The 21092-nt window shown below is 45.1% G+C and overlaps 1 protein-coding gene across 1 annotated transcript in view; it reads left to right on the forward strand.

Annotated features, from left to right (window-relative positions):
* The window catches only part of SIAH3 (siah E3 ubiquitin protein ligase family member 3), a gene marked incomplete at its 3' end in the record, with an annotated part of 70941 nt that extends 61371 nt beyond the window's left edge, over positions 1-9570 (forward strand). The window contains exon 2 of the mRNA XM_084235805.1: positions 8902-9570. Within this exon, the coding sequence (XP_084091931.1) occupies positions 8902-9570 (669 nt within the window). The remainder of the gene's footprint in view (positions 1-8901) is intronic.
* Between the last annotated feature and the right edge of the window lie 11522 nt (positions 9571-21092).

Below are 21092 nucleotides of genomic sequence, written 5' to 3' on the forward strand. Positions count from 1 at the left end.
CAAAAGCAGAAAAAGTCCCTGTCTGGCATGAGAAGTTTCTTCTTGAAAGCTTTCAGCCCTCATGGTGGCAGCTCCTGATCAGAGCCCAGTGCATATCCTGTGTCCCATCACTGCTGCCAGGAGAACTGCCTGCTGCGCCCATAGCTATGAACTCGTGTGAACATGTGCAACAGCTGAGAAGGATAAGTAGAGGACAGAAACTTCAGCAAAGACAGACGGTCCTTCTGTGGACATGATGCAGAATAGGGCTTCATTTATGAAGCACTCATTCATTCATTCAAACAACAAATACTTACAGAGAGAGTCCTAGAGCCCAAACATTGCAAAGTGCAGGATTTGCCTATCACCGCACTGAGCAAACTAACACAGCCCCTGCCCCTCAATAACTTCTATCCTCATTAAGGAGAGACACGCTGGGTCTCCTCTGGTGGCGCAGTAGTTGAGTGCTGGGCTGCGAAGCTGCCCGCAGCCTCTGCAGAGCTGGTTCAATCCCCGGCCACAGGCGAGGGTCCCACATGGTGCGCAGACCTCTCCTGCCGCCCGCTGCTCCCCTCAGCAGTGTACTTCTTCAGTCTGCCTGCTCCGCTCCCGCTCTGGCTCTGGTGAATTCTCTCACCCTCCCGCGCTTCTGACTATACCCAGTGCTTGTATAAATAAATAAATAAATCTTTAAAAAAGAGAGAGAGAGAGAGAGAGAGAGACTGGGGGGTGGGGAGGAGGGAGTAGGATCAAAACAAGGGGGGTGGGAATTGTATGGGGAATATAACCAAGATGAAAATGCACACATTGTGCAAAAATGAAAAATGATGTAAAAATATATAAAATTAAAACAAATTCTGAGATATCTGAAAATGTAATGAAATTTTTAGTTGTTTAAAAAGGAAAAAAGGAGAGACCATGAACTATTGATTTTCAATATGAGTTGAAATAGTGAACTGTTATGGACAGATTTTACTGCTGCTTGACTTCTTGGGGCAGAGAGGGAGGTCGTATCCCCATGTTAAAGGGGTGATGGTCTCAAGTGGACACCACCAGCTGGAAACCAGCGTGATCCTCATATGTGAGGCTGCCTCAGTGAATGCTCCAAATATGTGTCCAGTACCTACTGCATGTTCGACATTGTGCTAACAGTGAGGACAGGTGAACAATGAGTTTCCATTCTGAAGGCACTAAACAAGCAGGGATAGGTAGTATATAAACCAACTAATGCTGGGTGGTCAAAATCCTGTACCTAGGAACTAAAGAAGGGCCCTGGGACCTTGAAGACTAAGTCCTAGTTTTTGCTTTCAGAATGTCATCCATATATTCCTTCCCAGCCAGTCCCATAGCCAGGGATGTATTTATAAGAGAACCAGATCCATCAGGAGACTTTTGAGACCATACAGTCAGTATCCATGTAGAAATCTATATGGATCCTTTCTTATCTTTCACTTATGGATTTTGGTTTCAAAATTTTGTCCACCAAAATGTTTATTCTTCTCTTTTCGCAGCAACACTCATTTCCCTCTATTCTAATTGTTTTTTTTTTAAAGATTTATTTTATTTTATTTATTATTTATTTATTCATACAAGCACTGGGTACAGTCAGAAGCGGGGGAGGGTGATAGAATTCACCAGAGCCAGAGCAGGCAGAAGGACCGAAGTACACTGCTGAGGGGAGCAGCGGGCGGCAGGAGAGGTCTGCGCGCCATGTGGGACCCTCCTCCGGTTGGCCGGGGAGCAGCCAGGGATTGAACCGGCGCTGCGGAGGCTGCGGGCAGCTTCGCAACCCAGCGCTCAACCACTGCACCACCGGGGAGGCCCTATTCTAATTGTTAATGACATGTATAGCTACAGATTCGAGGCTCCTGTGCATTTGCTACCACTGCCTTCTAGATCATATTATGTATTTTTCATCACCAATAAATAGACTGTGTATGCAGTGTTATTTCAGAGGTAAGGGTCTGATATTCTAAGAGATGGTACCAACCACTATATGCCCTTGACTCAGTGAGGGTTAGCAATATATAGTGAAGAAACTATCTAAAATACTTTTACCAATCTTCATAACTTGAAAAGCATGAATTTTATCCAGAACAGTCATTTCTAGCCTCTATCATGCTGATTAATAAACTACTAATTTCACCAATGAAAACCTCTGTGGAAATGTTAATTAGCAGCATCTGGTGTGGATCAGAAATATAGATAACAATTGAGGAATTGTACTCATTATCTCTGGAATACAGCCTTTAAGCTAAAATGTTAGGTGATCACCTTGAAGTGTGAATTCCTGATTAGGGAATTGACAGCCTCTCCAGTATAGGTTAAAACGTACACAATTATACCACATTGTCTCTATTAAAGTATTTTGAGAACAATTATGGGCATGACCATGCTGTCCACATGAAGATCTCACCCACCTGCGTACCAGGTATGGTTAAGAACTCTTATCTGGTTTGGGGAGACTTGCCTGAGGCATTTTCTATAGACATGTGCTATTCTGGGTAACAAAAATGCATTGTTGCTTCCTATCTCTGATTAACATATCTCATCGTTGTCTCAGAGTCCTCCTGAGATTTGTGCACTCTGTATAGTCATGCTAGGTTTCAGGGAAGAGAGGTGGGAGGCAGGGCACTCCAGGAAAATGGCATGGGTTGGGCCTCCCTGGTGGCGCAGCAGTTGAACGCTGGGCTGCGAAGCTGCCCGCAGCCTCTGCAGTGCTGGTTCAATCCCCAGCCACCAGATGAGGGTCCCACATGGTGCTCAGATCTCTCCTGCCATGCCCGCTGCTCCCCTCAGCAGTGTACTTCGTCAGTCTGCCTGTTCTGTTCCCCGCTCTGGTAAATTCTCTCACCCTCCCGCACTTCTGACTGTACCCAGTGCTTCTATAAATAAATAAATAAATCTTTTTTTAAAAAAAAATGGCACGGGTTACCATCAGCCTGCAGCCATGACTGTCCTTCCCAGAAACAGTGAGAATGGATCTGGGAGCAGTTACAATTACTCTCCCTTCTCAGCAGACCTGATTCCCAATATGGTGCAGGCCTTGATTTTATGCAGAAATGCAGATACCCCCACTAGGTCTTCCTCCCTGTATGTGAAAAGCATCGATAGCATCACTGCCATTCTTGCTTCAGCCAGCACTGAACACCCCAGTCAATTAACTCACAGACAAGAAAACTCAATGCAGGCTTAAAAATTGGGTGCAAACCCTCCTTTAGCTGAAATGCATCAGCATGCCAGTGTTCCTGGAAGCAGACAGAAGGACAAGGCCATCCTCTAAGTGATGATTTTCCTGAGACAGGTTCTCTCCTTGGATACCAGGGCTTGGAGAAGTGGCCGTTACCAACCATGGCGGTGTGGCTTATCGAATTAAGGCAGGCGGTTTTTAAATTCAATTACACCCTCAGTGGAAATGGTCTCACTAATGCTTGGAGAAAGAATTATACCCAGTCCATAAAGCCTAGCATTTCTAAACCCGATTTTGTGCATTATTCTAAAGGTTAACTCAAGATCTCTCTTCCAAATGGAAAGTTAAATACAGCCAGTGGAAGAAAGGCATCCACTGACTGACTGAAGGCTTTATCAGTCTGTAAGAGTTCATTAGTTTTAATTAGTGCAATCACTAATGTTGCATTAACAGTTTAGTGAAGGAAAGTAATTACTCACGCATCCACTGTATTAGATGGGAAGATTAGAATTCATTTTCCAAAACGATTAGCATTCTGCCAATTAAAAGAATCCCTTCGCCCTGCCAACAGCCCTGTGACCTCGTTCACCCAAGGAAGTTTAAACAAAACATATTTTGCATGAGAAGATGGAGCACAAAGAAATGAAGACTTAAGTCTGTGCTTCTCAGGGCCTTGGCAGGCACCAAGGGGCACCAGTCTCCATGAGTATCCAATGCCTCACTCTATTTGCCTAGTCACTCACTTCACTCTTCAGATTATATTAGAACCCTGGCCACTGTGTTACTCCCACTGCAATTAAAAGCAAAAAGACTAGTGGAAGGTGAAGCCAAAGGAAGCAACGGGGGTGTCTAGGTGGAAGGACCTCGAGCCCAACGGCTGGACACTTGTGGGGACTTGCTGCTAGTCCCACCTTGAGAGCCAGCTTTGACTGCTGGTGGGTTTGGGGTCATACTGCTGCCTGTAGGAGCTCCCTAAACCATGAGCCTGTGCCCCTTGGGCCCTCCTCCTGACTTCCACAAAGCACTAGGTGCCACCTCAGCACCCCAGTTTGGTTTAAGAGACTTGGGCTGTATGGTTCAGCTGCTCTCCAACACAGCATGGCTCACCTCCTCTCCATTCTACCAGGTCCTACATCCACCAGCCACTTGAACGTCTCATTTCTTAAATACCCCATGTACTTTCAGACCCATCCCCTTCAAACCTGCTATTCACGCTGTCTGCAAGTCTTGCTTATTTTGTTAAAAATTTCATCCTTCAGCCTTTTCACAGTGTTCATATAACTTCACAGTGGCTAGAAGAGCTGTCTCCACCACTACATCCTGCATTTTGCATTGTTATAATTTATACATAATCATAGTATCCTACTGAGGCAGGAACAAAGATATTATTTCATTCAGTATTCTCAACCCCTTGCACATGTAGGTGGTATATACATTTTTGTCAAATGGCTTAATGAATATGGATATATATTTACCCCCCTTTTCCCGTCAGCTTCATCAGAGCCCAGCCTAGGAGATCCAAGCCAGGTCTGGTCAGTGAACACTACAGAAGAAGAAACTGAGATATCTACATATAGGTGGACATTCCTGGTCACATGTTCATCTCATTCATCACCATTTCCAAAGGAAGTCAGCCCTTGTTGGGTGCATCTCTGGGCACGCTCTCTTTAGTGTTTGATTGGGATTAGCCAATAGGAGGCACTGACAGGAAGGGGCCTCCCTGGTGGTGCAAGGGGTTGACTCTCAACACTATGAAGCTATTGGCAGCCACTGTAGCAGGAGTTCAATTCCCAGCCAGGGAGCTACCCACATGGCGCAGCAGACCTCTCCTATTTCATCAGCTGCTCCCCTCAGCAGTGTATTTCAGTAGATCCATCTGTTCTGCTCCCTACTCTATCTCTGGTGAATCCTCACATACACACACCCTGTACCTCTGGCCTACACCCCAGTTCTTATACGCATAAACAAATCTTTAAAAAAAATAACGAAGGCACTGACAGGAGACTGGCGCAGAGAAGAAGGTAGGTCAAGGTATTTCTTTTTTTTTTTTTTTTAAGATTTATTTATTTATTTATACAAGCACTGGGTACAGTCAGAGGCACAGGAGGGTGAGAGAATTCACCAGAGCCACAGCGGGGAACAGAACAGGCAGACCGACAAAATACACTGCTGAGGAGAGCAGCGGGCACGGCAGGAGAGGTCTGTGCACCATGTGGGACTCTCGCTGGCGGCTGAGGATCGAACCGGCGCTGCAGAGGCTGTGGGCAGCTTTGCAGCCCAGCACTCACCTGCTGAGCCACCAGGGGAGGCCCGGTCAAGGTATTTCTAACCTACTGTCATTTCACATCTCTGGATGGGAATGTGAGGATGTTCTGTCACTATGGAGCAGCATTGGGACAGAACGCCAAGTACAGTATTAGGGTCTCCAGGTTCCTATGGTGACCTGTGCTGCATCCAGAGTGCTCTCAGGTGTGAAGGTCACCTGACCAGGACGGGTAAACTAAGGCAGAGGCCGCAAAAACTCTTCACCCAAAAATCAAATCTAAGTAACAATGCCCTTTTGATATAATACTTGATATAGTATTAAAGCAGCTCAACAGAATTCTCATTTGATTTGGGATATTTTGCTGATGGAGAAACTTAATCGAGGCTGCTGGATAAGCAAACAATGAAACAGACCAGAGTATGCTGACATCAAGCCTGTAATCTTCCCAGCTTATGAGCTATGTCACTTCTAACTGAGCTAGGCACCATACTCAGCTTCATCTCTTAAGAGCTGCGTGACTTTGGGCAAATAACTCAACTTCTTTGCATGTCAGGTTGCACAAGAAGCCCAGGATTCACAGACTCCATCCTGAAGTGTGTGAGTCCCCCATGGGATGAGAGGGACCCTCCCCCAACACACACCCTTTGACTAAATGGACATGCCACCAGCAGGAAGAGGGAAAATAGTCAGATTTAATATTACCTTTTTTTTTTTTTTAAACAATCTCACACCTGTGAGAATGGCCCATTTTTTTTTTAAGATTTATTTATTTATTTATACAAGCACTGGGTACAGTCAGAAGCACGAGAGTGTGAGAGAATTCACCAGAGCCAGAGCGGGGAGCAGAGCAGGCAGAAGGACCGAAGTACACTGCTGAGGGGAGCAGTGGGTGGCAGGAGAGGTCTGCGCGCCATGCGGGACCCTCCTCCGGTAGCCGGGGAGCAGCCGGGGATCGAACCGGCGCCGTAGAGTCTGTGGGCAGCTTCGCAACCCAGCGCTCAACCGCTGCGTCACCGGGGAGGCCCTAATATTACCTTTTAAGTAATGAAATTGATCTTTCCTGTGAAGGACTGAATGAAATAATGATGCAGGGGGAAGAAAGATCTACTTCCCACAGTTCCCAACACAATGCAAATGCTACCTAAGTTAGTTCCCTTACCCATTGTTAACACAAGGGTTGTTAAATCAAACTGATCACTAGCACAATTCTGAAACGCAGCCTGTTCCTTCATAGTTGAAGACACTGTTTCCCTCGAGGCAGGTGGGTCTGGTGGGTTGCAGGATGGGTAACAGCAGGCTGCATGGTAGTTATCATCCAGGATGAAGGCAGAAACTCCTGGAAGGGTCCCAATAGCTCACAACCCAGCTCTGCAGCTAGAACCCCGGGGACTGGGAGTAGGGGAGACAGAAACTGGAGCTAAGAGAGAGCAGAGCTAGTCTGGCCCCCACATAGTGTTCCAGGATGGTCACACTATGATGGTGCAAGTGTGTACCTTGCATGCCCTAAAGAAAGGGAATCTAGCCAGGTCTCTGCTGTAAACACACTCTGAGTCCAAGAAGATAGAAACTCTGGCAGCAATGGTGGGTGGTGATCATGAAAGACAGACCTTGGGCCTCATCCTCTGTATGGTAGGAAGGATGCCCAAAGACATCCAAGTCCTGAAAGGGCTTGGGGAGCTAGGGCAGGAGAACGGCTGCCACAGAGAATGCCCTGCAGCATGGATATCTCCATTGCACAGCCCAGATTCTGTAGACTAATTAAAGAAAAAAAAAAAAAAAGAACTAAAAGAATGAAGGAGGAGGAGGCTGGAGGTGCAGATAACTTTGGGGGTGGGGGACCTTCTGTGTTCAGAGGCAGAAGGCATGAAAATGAATCCTAGTCTTTTGTTTACCAGCTTTGTGACCTCAGGCATGTTACTACAGAAGCCTGTTTCTTCAACTGAAAAATATAAATCATAGTCTTCATGTCACACGGAGGATTCTTGTCAAAGACAGAATTAATTATAAGCATACTAATGTCTGTGCCACCCACACCAAGAAATGAGGTGTTTATTTTGCTCAAGGCTGTACCCCTAGTGCATGCAAGTTCTGGCTATAGCCGCTGTTCAATAAATGTTCACTGACACCTGGTCAGAAGTTGCCATCACGCCTGCTGGTGCTTTTGAGGACATTTATGGGCACAGTGTCAGGAGGAACTACAGGTCAGAAGATTCTCAGAAGTGGAGACTTCCTGGGGCCGAGCCCCTGTGAAGCTGCTCCTAAGCAGTGAGCCTGAAACAAGGCAAAAGTGTGCCCGATGGGACAAAATCCCAGGGGTCACAGTTGAGGCTCCATCCTTGGATACTGTGCCCCAGCTGTACACACTCAACTCTGCATCTCTCTATATGCCTTAGGCCCTAGGAGAAAGGCACCTAAGACAGCATGATCCCTAGAAGCACCGGGAGGACAAATAGGCATTTACTGAAATGTTGTTCTAATAATAATAGTAATGATAAAAGAGGGGTTAAAATCTATTGACCTCTACTGTCTACACAAAAATATCAACAATATCAAAAATGCAAAAAAAATTGATTTTTTGTTTTCTATGACTAATGGCCATCATAAGGCATGTTATTTGAGGGCAAAATTGCTTGTTTGAGATTCTTATTAAAGAATCAGGAAGGCAATAAATATTGCACTTTTCTGGACTGAGTTTTCAGAATCTCAACTATTCAAGGCACCAACTGTGTCCCTCATTTTGTTTTTTAATGTAAATTAGATTTGGAAAATCTCTTCTTACAGGAAGAACTTTTTGAAAGGGCTATTTATATTCACATAAATTTAGATTCTCTACTGAAATAGAATGACTCAGAGAAGATTTAACTACATTTCAGCATCTAAATTTGGTGAAACATTCAAAACAATAAATTTTGTCTCAAAAATATTTGTCAAAACAGATAATAACAAGTGTTGGCAAGGATGTGGAAAAATTAGAATCCTCATACTAATGGGAAAATAAAATGGTTCTGCCACTTTGACAGAAGGGCCAGCAGTACTCATTTTTTAAGAAATAAAACCAGGGGCCTCTCTGGTGGCACAAGGGGATAAGATGCAACCTATGAAGCAATTCTCAGCCACTGCAGCACAAGTTCGAGCCCCGGCTAGGGAGATACCCACATGGCACAGCAGACCTCTCCTGACTCACTCACTGCTCCCCTCAGAGTGTACTTTGGTCAGTCTGCCTGCTCTGTTCCCTACTCTGTCTCTGGTGAATCCTCTCACCTCCGCACCTCACACCTTTGGCCTGTATCCCAGTTCTTATATGCATAAATAAATAAATCTTAAAAAAAATAAAAATAAAAATAAAAATAAAACCATATGTAACTGTATTAGAGAGTCTGCTTTTTAACACTTTGGACACAGGGGGAGTCTCAGCCCATCTCACACTGGCCTCCTACCCACTAACATTCTTCTCTTCCTCCTGCAGTATGTGTCCAGCTGCCGAGCAGTCACTCAGAGCGCACCAGAGCAAGGGGGCTTCCCGCCTCACCACCTCACCCACCACCACCGCCACCAGCGCCCCCCCCACCACCGCCACCACCACGGCCACCCCCACCACCTCCTCCACCAGGAGGCAGGGCTGCACGCCTCCCAGGTGACACCCTGCCTGTGCCCCTTGTTCTCCTGCCAGTGGGAAGGCCACCTGGAGGTGGTGGTACCCCACCTGCGCCAGATGCACAGGGTTGACATCCTTCAGGGAGCTGAGATAGTCTTCCTGGCCACGGACATGCACCTCCCCGCACCGGCCGACTGGATCATCCTGCACTCCTGCCTCGGCCACCACTTTCTGCTGGTGCTAAGGAAACAGGAGCGGCACGAAGGGCACCCTCAGCTCTTTGCCACCATGATGCTCATCGGGACCCCCACCCAGGCGGACTGCTTCACCTATCGCCTGGAGCTCAACAGAAACCATCGTCGTCTCAAGTGGGAGGCCACCCCCCGGTCTGTCCTGGAGTGCGTGGACTCGGTGATCACTGACGGGGACTGCCTCGTCCTCAACACCTCGCTGGCCCAGCTCTTCTCTGACAACGGCAGCCTTGCCATCGGCATCGCCATCACCGCGACGGAGGTCTGCGCCTCGGAAGCGGAGCTGTGAAGCAAGCAGGGGCTGGGCGCGCACACGGCCGCTCCCCGCCGAGAAACTCTGCTGGGCCGCTCGGGTCTCCGAAGGCCAAGACTCCAAACTCCTTTTTACTCTTCTCCCAACTTCCTTCCTGTCTTTTTTTTGTCTCAGGTACCTCGTGGTATTTAGTATTTGTTGGCCATGGACGCTGTATTATGTCAACACCCTGTGAGTCAAGATCCCAGTGTGATGTTTGTCCTGATTTGTTGGGATAGTTTTGCAGAACCTTTAAAATCAGAACGGTTATTTCCTGCGACTCGCATCTCCCTTCCTCGCTGCTTCCAAAAGGAGCAAAAGCCCCTGAGGCCCCGAAGTGGACTGTCGCAGTTGGGAGGGGACTCGCTGCCCCCACCTTTTTCTTCTTCCTCTTCTCAGTCTCTTGCAAAACAAGGTGACTCTGTGTGCGTGGACACAGCGGACAGCAAGTTGGGAAGGGGTCCTGGCCAGCTTGGAAATATATTTCAGACCAACCAGATACAACTCTGCCTCCTTCCTGGGTTCCTCAGGGCCAGAGCTAAGCCGCTGGGACACGAGGAGACGGTGTCCTCTGCAGGGCAGGGCTCTGGGCTGGCGGCGTGTCACACTGGGTCCTCGGGTTGAACCCAAGCTTGGGGGAAGTGGGCAGATGTTGAAGCCTCTTGGAGGGCTGCCTGTGAATCATTTCCTGCTCGGGAATCAAAGTCCTCAAGTTTTTGGTGCTTTCTTGCAAACCTTTTTTGTCCTCCATTGAGCATGTAGCAGAAAAAAAAATGGGCACAGTGTGGACAACAGAGGCAACTGAAAAAACAAAGGAGAAAATTAATCTTCCTCCTCTGAGAGGGTGTTATCTCCTCCGTGTTTTTATCAAGTTATGGCAATCCTGCCACCAGGCTGGAGCACTTCAGTATCCTGCAAAGAACCTGCTTTGCTCTATCAAGCTCCTAAGCCAGAACAGACTCGGCATCAAACTCAAAGAGCTCAGGGGCTGTGCCTGGGCCCTCTGACCCGGAGGCTTGGCCTGGTGCTCAGCACCTGGGATTCCTTTCCTTACTTTCTTAAAATACTCTGAGGGCCCCATTCAGCACACAAACATTATCCCTGGTAAAGTACAGACTCAGCACCCTTTTTGCAGTGTGAATGGAAAAGCCACGGAAAATCCATGTCACCCCTCTATATCTATAAAATCCATGTCACCACTGCTTTCTCTTACTTGGCTGTCAAAATGATGCAAGATCTTCTTGCAGAAGTCTCTCAACTGTTCAAAGAAAGGAAGCAGGTTTAGTCACCATTGTCTCTTCTGTCCAAAATTGAATGCCTATAAATCTTCCCAGCAGGACCTCTTTCTCCTCTTCGTGTTTTTTAGTTGTTGTTGTTGTTGTTGTTGTTTTTGGTTTGGTTTTGTTTGTTTATGCCCTGGTCACTCTCCAGTCGCTGCAGAAGTATGGCACCCAAACCCCACAGAACGCTCACGAGAACTGAGCAGGCCTTTCACCAACAAGACATTCCTCTCTGTGTCCTGTTCCCTCACCTCAGTCATCTTGGCTGCATCCTGGCAGGCCTCCCAGTGAGTACTTAGTTTCAGGCAGGCTGCCCTGGCTGGCCATCAGCCATCTTTTCTCCACCAAAAAAAAAAAAAAAGAAAGAAAGAAAAAGAAAAAAAAAAGATGCTAAAACAAAATAACCCAGTGATCAATCTTCCAGCAGCCCATCCTGTCAATCCACAATCCCAGCACCTGGAGTGTGGTGCTAGTGGATAGGAGATTTAATAGGCAGCCCCCTCTAGTCACACAGTAATGGCTGAGACCTCCTGCCAAGGTTTCCTTCTGTTAAAGGCCCAAGGGGGCAGTAAATATTTTGTCACTGACTGAAGCAAATGTCAGGTCTGAAGACCCCAGGAGAGCCTGTAACCTGCTTGTTGTTCCAGAACATCCCACCTGGGCACCAGCTACCCTTTGGACCACTGGGACCCAGCTATGGCTGGTTGGCCAGTGCTGAGAGAGGGTGGATCACTTAGCTCCTTACTTGACCCCCAGTCCGCTCCCAAAACTTCACACCTCCTGGTTGTCAGCCTGATATCTCCGGGAAAACCCACAGCTCCTCCCCAGGTTCCTGATGCTCAACCACTCTGAAAACATTTCTGTAGCATCACAGGTATCGCAGGTAAACAAACAAAACCTCAATAAGAACAAAATTACTCTTCCCAGGGTCTGAGCAGGCATGCAAACATCACCTCTGCTTTCTTGGCGTGCCGGTTACCTGAGCAGAATGAACTGGGAATAATTTCAGGTTCTTATTACTGTATATAAGACTAATATGAAAGTGATCCCAGATGAGACGTGGTATTTTTGGTTCCTAGACCTTTACAATAAAAGGAAGAAATGTGTTGCTTTCTTCCATCTATGGTGCTTCCCCACATGTGAAGAACTGAAGAAAACTCAAACTCAAAACTGTATCGGGGATAGAAAATGATAACAAGAAAGCACGCTGTATTGAGCCTCCTATTTCACAAAGGGCTGAGTCTCAGTTTAATCCTCATCAATTATTTGAGTGTGCTTAAAAAGTAGATGCTGAGACACATGAAATGACCTCCCAAGGTCACATATCAGGTGTTGGGGCCATGACCAAGTGTGTTCTTGAAGTAGGAAGAGACACCCAAAATAATCAGCAAAGTTTCCTTCTCATTAAAGCACTGTGGGCCTGGTTACTTGGGGAAACAGGGAGAGACTGCAGTGAGTTTGCTTTTGGTTCAAAGTAGGGGGACTGGGTGAGGCAGAGGGACCCAATACTTAGTCTTCAATGCCCTCTGGCCCCATTCCAGACTCTCACAAGAGTAAGGAATCTCCTCATTCTCAGATTCCTATAAGTCTTTCCTACACAGAGGCTTGGGATCTGATTGTTACCTTCATATATAGGTGGTGACTTAAAGACTCAATCTCTAAGGAGTATTTGCATTTTAAAAGAAGGCCTAGGGAGACAGCAAAGCTTAACAGCAATAAATAGGTTAGTTAACAGTATTTGAACTTCAGCCACTGTGAGAATGACTTTTTCAGGAGGTGTGGAGAGAAGACCATTGCTGTCCTTGACACTGAGCCAATTTAAATGCTTCATGCTGAAATGAAGGACTATACTAAGAGAGTCTCTTTAACAACTAGTCTCTGCATGAACTGATAAATAGAACAGAACCCACCACTACCTCTAGCTTCCCTAAACATTTTAGACATGGATCAGGTTAATAAACACAGCACTCATGGCTAGAATTTATTGAGGGTTTACTATGTGACCCAGTAGGCCAAATATTTTGACTATATTGTCCTACTAATCCATGACAACCTTATAAAGTAGGCATATTATTATAGCTATGAGAAACAGCTAAGAAAGGTTAATACACTTGCTAAATAATGGTAAATAATGGTAGACACAGCTAAATAATGGTAGACCTGGGCCATTTCCAAAGTCCAGGCTTATGACCAATATCAACCATGTCATTTCTATGAATTCAGGGACTCAAGGCTCAGAAAGACCCAGTCATAAAGACAAATGACACAGAAGACTTTTAGCATTTAAGTACTAAAAGTACTCTTTTGTTTGTCTTTTTTCCCAAGACAGACTGATATGCTACAGCTGACTTCGTTATCGACTAGTCACTCTTTTAGGAATTTTGAAACTGATTGCTAAGCACAGCCATTATTAAAAATTACATTATATAAGCTTACAAATAAGTTATATTAAAAATAAGATAAATACTCAAAACTCACTTTTGAATTGTTTCTCTCCTTTTTTCAATGTCTGTGCTCTTGAGGTATTAACATCCATCACATCTGTACAACAAACATACCGTATATTGAGGTGCTACAGCACGTCTCTCAACCCCATATTTAGTGAGATCAAGGTAATAGCTTGAAGTTGGCCGTGGTGGTTGTATTTACACCATGTAAATTAGCAAACGCTTTAAGTCAGGCTTTTCTCTCTCAAAGAGCTAGTTGTTGAACATTTGTCAGCACACCCCTTCCTGATCAACGCTGCTGCATGCAGGGTAGGGAGAGAGGGCTTTGGAAGAAGCTGGAGGCCACCATGATAGGGCATAGATGACAGCCATGCCAGCCAAACAGCAAAGTATTAGAGAAACACAAACTGCTCTGGGGAAGAGACTCAGGGGCTTCTAAATAGCTTCAGGGGCATTCCCCGCCTGACTCCAGGCCCTCCTCTACTGCTATTATTGCAAGAAGTTGTGTCTAATACTTTTATGGTTAATTATGACTCCATGAAACCAGGCCATTGGCAATGCCAATTCAAAAAGTCTAACCAATGCTACACAATTGGCATCTCCTGCTCTTTGTTCTTATAAGTTATTTTTCTTACCTCTACATAGTGGCCAAAACCTAATCTACAGAAACATTTTATTTTGATATTAGAAACTGGAAATATCCAACACCTGAGAGGCACAGTGAGCAGTGGTTTCAAACATCACATAAAAAGTGTGACTGCAAAAGAGGGACCCCAACATGGCTCAAAGCTGAGGGTCAAGGAAGTTAATGAGTCAAGAAATGGCCATGAAGGATGAAGGCCTGCACCTTAACTTTTCTACTTTTGCTACCTGACTTAATCACAACCCAAAAATAAGGACCCTGTGGACAGTCCATCCCCGACCCTGGCCAACGTTCTTTCTAAATGGTTCCCACTAGAACAAAGTCAGAGGAAACGCCAGGCTGAGTGCCGAGACATAGGCAGAGTCTCCAAGGCAGGCAGTGAACCCATAGCTCAGAGCCCAGAGCTTTCACTTCAGTGATAGAAGAAGTGAAGCTTATGGAAGCTTCTACTTGAATTCAATGACTCATGGAGGGGGAAGGAATTGTGACCGCCCATCAAAGAATTGTGCTTTGATTAAAGTTCAGCAACAAAAAACACCAAGAGTCTCCTAGGTTGTTAGACTTTCAGATTATTTGTCCTGCAGTTTCCCTTCAAGAACTGGTGAGTTCTCCATTGTTTTAACCTGAGAATGGCCAGCCAAGAAAAACCTCCCTGAAAATATATCCAAGAGAACTGTTGTAGATAAGCATTGATTTTTTTCCCCCTCCCAAATTTGATTATCACTTGGGTTACCCATGTGGATTAGAGTTTGTCTTTTCCAATGTTGTATGAAAATATTTTACCTTGAGTACTGTACTATAAATACCCTCCCTCCCTTTTTAAACTTTTTTAGGGTATTGAGCTAAGAAAAAAAAAAAAAGGAAACTGAGAATCACTTTATTTAACCTGCATTGATGTATATGTACTTTTCTAGGCTTTCTTATGATGTTCAAGGCAATGAGAGGTAAACTCAGAATGCTACTTTATCTCTACCTTGTCTCCCATGAAAAAATGTCATTAAATTGCATTTGATATTGTTTCCTTGAACCCTTTGGAGTTGTTTGTTGCAGTTTTATTTTCCTCCTCCGGCTATTGTGTAAAATGAGGGAATAGAAATGAAATGCTATCAGAAAGTACAATTATCAGAAATTCACCAGCTGCCACAGTTGACTTATGTTTCATTATCTTCTTCCCCTTTTCATTTTTTGCTTCCATTTTAAAATCATAATTTGATGTAAGGAAGAAAGTGCTACTGGAGCTGAATAAAAGTCCTGGTAACGGATTTGCACCCAGTACTACATTAGCATATGGTGTGGCCCTCAGAAGAGGGGCCAGAGCTGCTCTTAGTGAATGGCAAAGAAAGAAAAAGGCCTTCAGCACCTCCTCCAACCCACTGCCCCTTATCTCAGCTCTCCCCTGCCTCTGCCTGACAACAGTGTCCCTGGAATTCACGTCTGGGCCTATCAGATCAGATGTCAAGGGAACCTTCATGGTTTAATTCTTTAATTTCAGGCCACTGTTAGTTACTCACAAGATCAGGATTGAGCAAGAGTTCTAATCCTATTGCCTGTCAATTCATTTTAACCTCTATCTTCTTCCTACCTCCTTATTCCCAGAACCTGTTTCCTGCTCTCACAAAGGCTTAAACAGAGAGCCTTGAATTGATCTGAGTGATCAACTGACCACATGGCCAGAATGAATATTCATCAGCTGGGTTACTTTTCAGGCCATGTCCCCTCTTGGGATAATTCTGTCTCCCGTGGCATCCCAGATTCTTGCTTTTAACCTCACAATACCTGCAAAGACATGAGGGTGCTAGAGAGGGACTCCACTGAAACAAGGGAGAAGGTGAGCCCCCTGAAATTCAGGAGGGAAGGAAGGCCCAGCCCCAGCCCCACTCCCAACTAATCTTGGGTATTATTTCTCTTACTTCTCTGTGCTTAAGGATGATTGGGAGAACTTGGGGTCCTCAGAAATAGAGATTCGGATGTAGGAGTTGCAGAGGATAACCCAGAACTCTGATTTTTAACACTCTCCCCGATAGGATTCTGCTGAGGGTGGCTGGCTTCCCTTCAGATTCTCAGCCTCAGGCCTGAGCACATAGTGGAGAAAGTGGCCTCAGGAAACAAAGGACTGGACAGTCACCTGAAGAAGACAGGCAGTCCTTCTGCGAGAGGGAGAAAAGCAGGAAAGGAGGTGACAGAAATGGCCACTGTTACGTTCTGATGGACAAGCAGGAAACACTAAGTGGAAGTCCAAAAAGGAAGGAGGGGAACTAGGCAGGACTTCCCTGTAACTAAGCTCTGAAGGGAATTCTAGTCTCCTCTCATTCAGGTTGGAAGTCAAGGGCAGGGAAGAGGGCTGTGTAGATGACAGGGTGCTCTGTGCCATGACCTATGACCAGGGTTGGTGACACAGGCCAACGTGGTCCCCAGTACTGAGGGTCACACAGTGATAATCCCGCAATCGAGTGCTAATGAAGGGACTATGTAAATCTTCCAGGTGAGCATAGAGGGGTCCCATCCTGTAAATCCCTGCCAGGTCAGGACAATAATTTACATTTAAATCTCTGCCTGATAGCCCTGACAGGGAGTTATCTAGCAAATCCCCAGGGAGGCATTTATTTATCCTGCAAATCTCTCTAGGATGCCTGAGCAGGGCTCACTATTTCAGGGCCCTCCATGAGAAATGTGAATTATCAGGCCACTTTCCACCGCAGCTCAGAACTAAGCCCCATGTAAGCCATGCCTATGGGGTGAGAAAGAAAGAAATCACTGAACTAATTTCTCATTACCCTAGAGGTAGAAAAGATAAATTCTGCACACCATCTGCAAGGAGGCCAATGGGAAAAGCATCTATTAAGGATCAAAGTTGGGGGCTTGGATTACCACCCAGCTAGGAGGTAATTGAATCTTCCATTCTCTCTGCCTCTCCTGGCTTCCAGTTCCACTTACATTAATACACAGGGGTAGACATTTCTGGATTTTTAGATCTGACTCGACATATAATTCTAAGAGTGACAGCTTTAAATAATAAAATGCAATCAAACAGAATATAAGCATCCCAATACATCAAAATGCTTTCAGATCGTTCAAAAGGTGAGCCCATAGCTCATCACATGGTTTTGTTTCCTGCAAACATAAGAGAACTCAAGGAAGGTCTCCTGAAAGGCTGTATCTATTCCCTAAACATCCCTGGCATCTGGATCTGCATCTGCACCAACTCAAGAGAGGTGCTCGAAGGAGAAGGAGAAGCAGAACCCATTATCACTGGGGCTGATTTAGAGAAGAGGCCACAGCCTGAGGGTGAGGCTGGGGGGGGGGGGGGGGCGGGGAGGAGCTCCAGAGGAGGAAGAGCAAAGAACACGTCTGCTTAAGATAATACAGGGCACCCAGTTAAATCTGAATTTTAGATAGACAACATTTTTTTTCTGTAATATTTGGGACATAGCTATACTAAAAATATATATGTTCACCTGAAATTCAAATTTTAATTGAGTGTCCTGTATTTTCATTTGCTACATCTAGCAACCCTAAGAAGAAAAAGTCCATAAAATGCACTCATTTTATTGTGGGTACAGGTTGTTGTTCTCTGTAGCAAGCACTCAGGAAGGAGGGTCCCCTGTTACAAACTCTGCCCCTGATCTGGAAGCCAACTGTATCGCCAATTCCTGCCAGCCACTGGGCTGAGGCATCATTTTCCCTAGGGCTGTCACCATATTCATGGTGGGCCTGTTTTCTGAGTGGACCCAGATGAGCTGAAATTTACCCCTGCTTCTTAGTAAGACCATGATGAATTTAGATCCTAGAATCTTGGGGGCACATGGGCAGAGGGAAACCATAATAATTCAGAAATAGTCCCAACTCTTTGTGCACCATTAAGAAGAGCATGTCAATACAGGATGTGTGGGTGACTTTAGCTTGGGCAGCAAAATATTATTGAATATTTACTGTATGTTGAACCTGTTGAAAGATACAAAGAGGAAGAAAGATCTGGTTGCTGCCTTCAAGGAACTTCTCAGTATACTCAAGGAAATGAAATAAAAGCACTTACACCTGTCTTAAGTACTATCAAGCAGTCCAGCAGAGTCTAAGATGTCATCCTGTAGTAGCCATTGGTTTATTTGCTTACATCCATAGATTTTGCTGTTAAGGAGTCAATGACCCAAATGTATTTAGAGAGTTTATTATTTACAATAAGAACACTGTGGTCCAGGTTCCTTGGGCCCCAATTCCAACAGGACTATGCAATGAGGACCATGTGTTGCCTGCAGAGAGTAGATGTGCATTATAAGAGAGGAATCTAGGATTAGGACTCTCTGATCTTACATGCAGTTGCTATCAAACCTGCCTATTCTCCCTCTGGGGGTACAGAGGGGAGAGAGAAAAAGAGAGAAAGAGAAACAGACAGAGAGAGAGAGAGAGAGAGAGAGAGAGAGAGAGAGAGAGATTATTTCTATTGCCTTGGAATATCTCCCTGAGGAGAGATTGCCTTTATTTTTACTATCCAGGAATATAAATGTGTTCTCTGAGTCACTGTCTCTTCTCCATGTTCATATTAACATTCCTGAAAAGCTAATTCTGAAGCATATGGCATTGATGCCTAGACATGTAGAAATAAGAGATTACAGACAATTGTTGCCCAACAGCAACACACAGTCTTATATTATGAAGACTTAATGAAATGATTAAGATTTTATTTTTTTATTTTTTAATAAATTCTTTTTTCTAAAGATTTATTTATTTATCCAAGAATTGGGGTACAGGCCAGATGCGTGGGAGGGTGAGAGGATTCACCAGAGACAGAGTGGGGAGCAGAACAGGCAGATGGACCAAAGGCACTGCTGAGGGGAGCAGCAGGTATGACAGGAGAGGTCTGCTGCACCACTGATTAAGATTTTAACTGGCACAGTTTGAGAAGGAACTTGATGGCAGCTAATAAAATGTTGTATGGAGGAAGAAGAACATGATGTTGTCAACGAAGAACTTGCCAATAAAGTCCAAGATTGGCAGATGCTTTTGGTAAAGGGCCAGATTATAAATATTTTAGGTTTCTCAGGCCATATCCCTTCATTGCAACTATTTGATTCTGCCATTGTAGTATAAAAGCAGCCTTGGATGAGTGTATGTGGCTGCGTTCCAATAAAACTTTATCTACAAAACTGTAGCAGACTGGATTATTCCCATGGGCTACAGTTTGTCAATTTCTACACTGGAACACATAATTAACATTCAAACAGTTGGAGTGGGTGATCAACTGTAGGATATGGTAGAAGAGATTCATCTATGGGAAAGAAAGTGGGATGAAGAAACACCAAAAAAAGGGTAAAGACTAATAGACGAAATAGCTAGACTAAAATCTCTGTACCAGTGGCCCCAGAGAGCAAAGGGTAGCAGAATATGCCAAACCAAGATACAACTATAGGAATTAAGGGTATGTTGCCCCAAAATATGTTGCTTTGGTATATTGATTATTTTGAGCCACAAGCACTTGAAAATCAGCAAAGGCAGGTGGGGGTGGGAGGGAGCATTCTCTGAATTCCCTTTCTCTATCTAAATACAGATCCTCCAAAAGGAAAGTAATTGTCATAGATACCCTTCCTGGGAATTTTATCAACCAGAAAAGATTGACTCATCAAAAGAGACTAGAAATCAATACCAAGTCAAAACAAACTTTGTCACAAACTATGATACTTCTATCTACTCTTCTAAGAGCCCATTCATCCTGAGATAGCTTAGGTGAATTAAATTGCAAGCTTGCAGAAAAGAGTTGCCCAACATCTTGTTTAAATAGGTGGGCAAGTCACAAGCTGACAGGCTGCCACCTAGCAACTTGTTGAAACAATCTATCCCACCCAACTCACCAAGGGTGCCATACTTAGACAAAAGGTGCGACAGCATGGCTAATGACTGTTTCATGATTTCCTTGAGGCCAAGGGTCAATGGCACGCAGTTACTGAAAATCTTGACCAAGAGTAACCAGAGTTCCATTCTCACACCCCTGGGTGGAGACTTAATGAGACTTGTGACTTACAAAGAAGCATGTAACCCATCTGCGCATGCCCCAGTGTAGTCCAGGCCAAAACATACTATGATACTGTGTGCTGCTCCCCTCTGCCCTACCCTGCCATACCCACCCCTTAAAAGCCCTCTCCTTGTTCCCTTAAGGAAGCCAAGATGGAAATCTTCCCTTCTAGTACTGCTTCCCTTGTGCTTGAACATAAGCCTAATAAGCTCTGAATGTCTGATCTCTGGTCTCTTTGTTAAATTCTTTCTTAAAGAAAGCAAAGAACCATGCGTTTGGTAGCAATCCTTCCTAAAAATCATTTACCCTCCCCTAAGAGGCCTATGTCCCTCCTCCCCTTTCCCTATTAAAATGGTATTTAGGGCCTCCCCTGGTGGCGCAGCGGTTGAGCGCTGGGCTGCAAAGCTGCACGCAGCCTCTGCAGTGCTGGTTCAATCCCCGGCCACCGGCAAGGGTCCCACATGGCGAGACAGACCTCTCCTGTCTCGCCCACTGCTCCTCTCAGCAGTGTATTTCATCGTCAGTCTGCCTGCTCTGCTCCCCGCTCTGGCTCTGGTGAATTCTCTCACCCTCCTGCACTTCTGACTGTACCCAGTGCTTATATAAATATATAAATCAATATTTAAAAAAAATGGTATTTAATCCTGAATTCAAAAGTCATCTCTTTGGGTTGCTCATTTTTCTTGTGTGTGCCCAGTATATACATGAGTTAGCTATCTTAATAAATTTCCATTTTCTTCTTCTTAATCTGGTTTTCATTCTAGCATCTCAGCTAAGAGCTCAAAAGGCTGGAAGGAAAAGTATGTTTCCTCCCCTACAACAGTCAGATGTCCCTGCCACCAACTTGCCATAACATTAAACCCCTAAATCATAAGAGGAGTCCTAAATGTCAGGGAAGCTGGGAACACAGGTTTTAGCAGTCAGGATCTACAGCTCAGGAAGGCAGACTGAAAGCGATTAGACTCTGCACCAAGCAAGCCAACTTACATGATCTGTTACAGTAAAGAATGAGAGACTTAGAGTTCCAGAAGTGAAGCTGGGGATTTAAGCAGTTACCACTGGGATTATCTGAGTTGTGGATTGTCTCCATCCATGCTGGTGTGGGCTGGGGAACAAGGGTTGAATAATTGAAGTAAGAAGCATCA

Source organism: Talpa europaea (genome assembly GCF_964194135.1).
Source record: "Talpa europaea genome assembly, chromosome: 6".
Taxonomy (NCBI): Eukaryota; Metazoa; Chordata; class Mammalia; order Eulipotyphla; family Talpidae; genus Talpa; species Talpa europaea.